Source organism: Penaeus japonicus, unplaced genomic scaffold (assembly GCF_977035675.1).
Source record: "Penaeus japonicus unplaced genomic scaffold, GWHDUDI00000001_assembly GWHDUDI00000002, whole genome shotgun sequence".
In the NCBI taxonomy this organism is placed as follows: Eukaryota; Metazoa; Arthropoda; class Malacostraca; order Decapoda; family Penaeidae; genus Penaeus; species Penaeus japonicus.
Genome location: NW_028234404.1, coordinates 35,353,845 through 35,361,344, shown reverse-complemented (window position 1 = coordinate 35,361,344; position 7,500 = coordinate 35,353,845). Strand labels below are relative to the sequence as shown.

The following is a 7,500-nucleotide window of genomic DNA, read 5'->3' as shown; positions in this document are numbered from 1 at the left end:
CAAAGAAAGGAAACGTGTTTATGCAGAACCATCATTATTAAATGTAACTCTAGGCACAATAGAATCTATAGGATATACAGATTAGGGCAAAATATCAAAGCAAAAACATCAAACCAATATTTTTTTTATGTGGAAGTATATATATGTATTGTCAAATACAATGGAATATGCATAATATCCAATATATTAACAGCAAGGAATTGGACACGTCTCAGATTAACTTTGGAGCAAAGATGTCCAGCACGAAATTCAGATCAGATAAGAATTTATCTTTCTTTCTTTCTTTTTTTCTCTCTCTCTTATATATATATATATATATTATATATATATATATTATATATATATATATATATAATATATATATATATATATATTATATATAATAATATATTATATAATATATATGTATTATATATATATATATATATATATATATTATATATATATATATATATATATATATATATATATATATATATATATTTATATATGTCGACTGGTAAAGAATCTGTAGCAGCTGAGACTTTTCTTGAAATCTGGCAACGCTGTTCTTGACATATTTGGGAAAGGGGCGTGGCTTCTGGGCGAATTTAGCATACGGCGTGGTGGAGGTGTGAACCAGGTGTTTGAGACCCAGATTATGCCTGTACTGTTCATGTTGCTGCATTTCTTTCGTTGTTTATGATGTGCTTTGTATTTATTTATTTTTTTTTTTTTAGTTCCTTCTTTTCCAGTTCGCTTTTGTTACCTCATTCTTTCTTTCAACTATTAGTTTTCTCAAGTTGTTTTATTGCTATGGTTATTTATCTTTCTGTTTTTTTTGAGACCCAGATTATGCCTGTACTGTCCATGTTGCTGCATTTCTTTCGTTGTTTATGATGTGCTTTGTATTTATTTTATTTTTTTTAGTTCCTTCTTTTCCAGTTCGCTTTTGTTACCTCATTCTTTCTTTCAACTATTAGTTTTCTCAAGTTGTTTTATTGCTTTGGTTATTTATCTTTCTGTTTTTTTTATTTATTTATTTTTTTAGTAGTTCACAAAAATGTATATATCAATTTATTTTCATCAATTTGGCCCGAAACAAGAAGGCAGGGCAAGGCGAATTGACCCAACCTGACCTCGTCTTTGGTTGAGTGGTGGTGTCACACACAATCGCACACACGCACATACATACACACACACGCACACACAAACAAACACACACACACACAAATATATATATATATGTATATATACATATACATGTATATATATGTATATATATATATATATATATATATATATATATATATATATATATATATATATATATATATATATATATATGTATACATATATATTTATATGCATATATACTTATGCATACATACATACATACATATATATATATACATATATATACATATATACATACACCCATATACATATATATATATATATACATACACACATATACATGTATATATACATATACATGTATACATACATATATATATATATATACATATATATACATATATATACATACATATACACACACACACACACACACATATATATATACACATATATATATATGAATATATATATATATATATATATATATATATATATATATATATATCAATACAATCATCATGACTAAAATCCTCCCCATTCCCCTTCCCTCCCCACTCCCCATCATCCCCCTTCCTTCCCAGAGATGTCGCCCTCCTCTTCCTCCTCCCCGCTGACGGCGATGCTGATGCTGCTGACACTGGCTCTCACGGGCGTCAGGAGCATGTCTGTGGCTGACGCTGGCGAGATGGAGAGGAACAGCAAGTGTAAGTGTTCCTTTACTTGTTTGTTTTTGTTTGTGTTGTTTCTGTATTTGTTTTGTTTGTTTTGATTTCCTGAAATGTATTTCTTTTATTTCGGATTTGCTTTGATGTTTTTTGTTGTTGTTGTTATCATTAGCACTGTTATTATCATTATTATCTATCTCTTTTTTATGTAATAGTGTTAATGACAATAACGATGTTAATGGATAATCATGATGATGATGATGATAATGATAACAATGATAATGACGATAACACTAATAAGGATGATGATGATAATGATAACAATAATGATAATAACGATAACACTAATAATGATGGTGATGATAATGATGATAATCATGGTAATGATAAGCAAATAAACATGGAACAAAGGAATAAAAAATACCACTTTAATCGGAAGTATATGTACTATTAATCTCTAGATATCTGCATCGTTTTCAAAATAATTACTCCCTTTCCACGAACAATTTGTAGTTAAATTTGTTGAAAATTCAGTATCTATATACAGGTAACACACACACACACTCACACACACACACACACGCATACACATACACTCACACACACGCATACACATACACTCACACACACGCACACACACACACACACATACACTCATACACACACACACATACACACATTCACACACACAACACACACACACACACACATCCATATACACACGAATACACCCAAACATATTACCAGTATTTGTGATAGTAATATTAACATGAGTAATGATGGTCATAAGAATAACCTTTATGATAATAATAGTAATTATAATAACAATAATAATTAAAATAATGATATTGATAACAATCATGATAATCCTAAATATGCTAATGATGATAATTATAAAAAAATTGCTCATAGTAATAACAATATTAACAACAATATTTGTTAATAATAATAACAATAATAGTGATATCAGTAACAACTATATCGCATTTCCTTTTTAAGCAAATTATATCCACATGATGAATTGCACACAATGAATGAATTGACTGCATCTCATATCTGGATCCGGTTCTCTACCAAAACCTAATCAAGTTATCCTTAGGTCATGGACAAACCACCCATAAATTTTGATCATCAACCATAGGGAATTGATCACGGAATCTTGTTAACAGACAATATAATAAAAAACAACATTTGATCAACACATTAGGATTTGATATTGTTATGAATATTATCAATGTTAGTTTTATTGGTATTAACATCATCCCTCTCATCATTTTTCCTGCAGTTCTTTTTTTTTCCTCTGGTGGTCAATGAGAACAGAAAGAGTATTAAGAGAGATTTAGGCGATATCTTAAGCATCAAAATTTGTCGTACGCTCGAACAAAACCAGAAGTCTTACTAATGTTTCTCAAGCCCCAAATCAATATACAAATTTTACCTCCCTGACCGAGACTCGATCCCGGGTCGTTAGGGTGACATTCCCGGCTTCTAACCCAATAGACCACACGACCCACTAATAGAATTGTCTAACCAGATGCCTTACATCTATCATGGAAATTCCCTAAATACTCTTAGCAGAGCAGTGATAGCGAGGTTTTCCAGACAATTCCCGTGGGCACTCGGCAGCAATTAATTAGAAATTCAAGTCACAAATCAGGTTACCGAGGTTATATCTATGTGAGAAAGATGGTAGAATGCAGTAACGCATTTAATATAAAAATGCAAATTTTACCTCCCTGACCGAGACTCGATCCCGAGTCATTCCGAGTGCCCACGGGAATTGTCTGTAAAACCTCGCTATCACTGCTTTGCCAAGAGTATATAGGTAATTTCCATGATGGTTGTAAGGCATCTGGTTAGACAATTCTTTTAGTGGGTCACGTGGTCTACTGGGTTAGTAGCCGGGATTGTCACCCAGACGACCCGAGATCGAGTCTCTGTCTCTGATGGTAGAATGCGTTACTACATTCTACCATCTTTCTCACATGCATATATATAATATATCTAAATAAGTATATATATATAATATATTTACATAAGCATATATATATATGATATATTTACATAAGTATATATATATATATGATATATTTACATAAGTATATATATATGATATATTTACATAAGTATATATACAGGTACATACACACACACACACACACACACATATATATATATACACATACATATATATATATGTATATGTATATATATATATATATATATATATATATATACATATATTATATATTATATATATATAATATATATATATATATGAATTCGAATACAATGTCTTGTCTGTGACAGAAAAAAATACTCAACATATTTAATACTCATCTGCACATATGTTTCCTTACAAAAGCTATTCATGTGAAGTCCCTTGTGAGTCACAATACAAGCCGCATTAAGGGATTTATATAATTTTTATTCAACGACTCATAAATACTGCCTTGATGTTATTAGTTTTACTTTTCTGTTAAGCTTTCGAACGTTGAAAAAGACATGCTGTTTATGTTCATAATTTCATATAATTTCCAAGGAAGGATTACATTAAATCCTCTATAAATTGCTCATAAAAATTCGAAATAAACACATGAAAAGGCGAATCATAAACTTTTTTTTTTTCTTTTTTTTTTTTAACAGTTATCTTCAACCCTCCTGACTCTCAGGTTAATGAAAACGAAAATAAAGTTGAGAGACTTTGCCATGATAAGAAGACAAACAAAAAACAACAACATAAAACAAAGACAAACGAAACACAAAAATGATAATAAAAATACAATTTCTTTTCTCTCCGCAGTTATTTTCACCCTAGTCAAGAGTCCGAGACAAGACAAATGAATAAACAAAGCGTCAACAAAGACACGCAAAGATAAACAAAACACAACAATGATATTCAAACCCCAACCCTTTTCTTTTCTTTCTCCAGTTATCTTCACCGTCGTCAAGTTTCCGAACGTGAAGTGTGGCTCTGGCATCGACTTTACTTAATAAAAACACCAAACGAACAAAAAAGTTACAAAGACACGGAAGGACAAACAAAAACAAACAATAACGCAACACTAATAACCTAAACAAAAACATTTTCCATTTCTTTCCGCAGTTATTTTCACCCTCGTCAAGTTACCGAACGTGAAGTGTGGCTGTGGCATCGACTTTACTTAATAAAAACAAACAAACGAACAAAAAAGTTACAAAAACACACAAGGACAAAAAAACAAAACAAAAATACAATAACACACCAATGATAAACCAAACAACAACAGTTTCCCTTTTCTTTCCGCAGTTATTTTCACCCTCGTCAAGTTTCCGAACGTGAAGTGTGGCTCTGGCATCGACTCCGGAACTTGCGTCACCAACGCGGAATGCATAACCAAAGGGGGCACTGCCGTTGGCTCCTGTGCTAAGGGGTACGGCGTCTGCTGTAAAGGTAAGGTGGGGGAGAGAAAGGGACAGGGAGAGGAAAAGGGAGGGGGAGGGGAAAGGAGAGCGAGGGAGAGTGATAAGGGGAGAAAGAGGGGGAAGGTTAGAGAGGGGGAGAGGGGGAAGGGAGAGAGAGGGAGAGTGATAAGGGGAGAAAGAGGGGGAAGGATAGAGAGGGGTGAGAGGGGGGAGGGAGAGGGAGAGAGAGAGGGTTAGGGGGAGGAAGAGGGGGAAGGATAGAGAAGGGGAGAGGGAGAGGGAGAGGGAGAGAGAGAGAGGGATAGGGGGAGGAAGAGGGGGAAGGATAGGGAAGGGGGAGGAAGAGGGAGGTGGAGGGAGAGAGAGAGAGGGATAGGAAGAGGGAGAGGAAGTGGGGGAGGGAGAGGGAGAGAGAGGGATAGGGATAGGGATAAGGGGAGGAATAATGGGAAGGATAGGGAGAGGGTGAGAAAGAGGGAGGGAGAGTGATAGGGAGAAGGAGAGAGAGAGGGATAAGGGGAGGAAGAGGAAAGGGGAGAGGGAGAGGGAGAGGAAGTGGGGAAGGGAGAGGGAAAGGGAGAGAGAGGGGGAGGGAGAGGGAAGGAGAGAGAGGGGGAGAGGGAGAGGGAAAGGGAGAGTGAGAGAGGGAAAGGGAGAGGGAGAAGGAGAGGAAATGGGAGAGAGAGAGGGAGAGGGAGAGGGAGAGAGAGGGTGATAGGGAGAGGGGGATGGATAGGGATGGAAAGGGAGAGGGACAAGGACAGATACAGGGAGAGGGAGAGAGAGAGGGAAAGGGAAAGAGAAAGGGAGAGGGAAAGAGAGAGAGAGGGGGAGGGAGAGGGAGAGGAAGAGGGAGGGACAGGTGAGAGAGAGGGGTAGGGGGAGAGAAGGAGAGAGAGAGAGAGAGAGAGAGAGAGAGAGAGAAACCAAGAGAGAGAAAGCAAGAGCAAGAGAGGAGAGGAGAAAGGGAACAAGAACGGCAGGAAGGGGAGGAGGGAAGGGGAAAGAAGAGCGAGTGAACTGAACTGAAGCAGTTTATTTGACAAGAAACAAGACTACAAACTCATCACTTATGCACGAGGCTTGAGTGCTATTTTCTTGACTTAACCCTTTGAGAGCGCAGCTGTCTTTAAAAGAGTACATAGTACATCTCAAAATATACGCAATTTGATTTAAACGATAGAACGGTATACATCATGCAATAAAGAACTTGTAACAATGATAGCACACACACACACACACACACACACACAAGTGTACCATATCACCATATCACAGTAGTACTGACCCCTTGAAATCAAAGTAGATTGACGTCGACTGAAGTCAGTGTCAAGGATTCTGGCGCGGAAGATGGAGATGGAGATTTCCGGACAATAACTCGTCAAAAGAAGGTAGGAAAGTCGACATTGAAGAAGATTATAAAAAAAAAAAAAAAATCTTGAGTCCATTTCGAGTTCGGTTTACCAGTCCACCAATTTTTGGATGAATTATGGTCCTTTATTACACCTAGTTAGAAGCATTGTAGTTTCTTGGAATATTAATAGCACTGTTTGGGTACTTATATCTATTTAATAGCAAGTAGATACGGAATTAAGTAGAAAAAATAACAGACAAATAGACTGATAGTCTGACAGACAGAGAGAAAGACATACATACAGACATAACGATAGATAGATAGACATATAGTTAGAGAGAAAAAGAGAGGGAGATAGATAGATAGACTGATAGTTAGAGAGAAAAAAAGAGGGAGATAGATAGATAGACTGATAGTTAGAGAGAAAAAAAGAGGGAGATAGATAGATAGACTGATAGTTAGAGAGAAAAAGAGAGGGAGATAGATAGACTAATAGTTAAAGATAATAATATATGTAATCTTATATAAAAGAGAATAGAACCCATACACATATACAGAAAACATACGTGTCGTTGCACATGTATTAAAAAAAAAAAAAAAAAAAAAAAAAACTAGCTCAGAAAGACAGAGGGAAAGGTAGCTGTACAAGCAAACAAACACACACAGGGAACGGAAAGAAGAGAGACAACAAAACAAACAAATAGACCGTGAGACAGACAGAGAAAAAAGACAGAAATAGAGAGATAAAGCGACAGAAACAGAAAGACAGAGAGAAATAGAGAACAGAAGGAAGGAAAGACATGCTAATAAACAAAACTCAAACCAAACGCATATAAGAACCCCCCTCCCCCCCAAAAAAAAAAAAAAAAAAAAATCTATTGACACCCGAACCAAAGAACACAGAAAATCACGCTTTGAAGATTTTACTCACCCAACACCTACCTTTGAAGCTCCCTT

The 7,500-nt window shown here is 35.4% G+C and overlaps 1 protein-coding gene across 1 annotated transcript in view; it reads left to right on the top strand.

Moving 5' to 3' along the window:
• The first annotated feature begins 1,679 nt into the window (after positions 1-1,679).
• Positions 1,680-7,500, top strand: part of LOC122265267 (uncharacterized) — a 16,996-nt gene continuing 11,175 nt past the window's right edge. The window contains exons 1-2 of the mRNA XM_043034488.2: positions 1,680-1,823; positions 5,074-5,217. Of these exons, the coding sequence (XP_042890422.2) occupies positions 1,703-1,823; positions 5,074-5,217 (265 nt within the window). The 5' untranslated portion in view covers positions 1,680-1,702. The remainder of the gene's footprint in view (positions 1,824-5,073; positions 5,218-7,500) is intronic.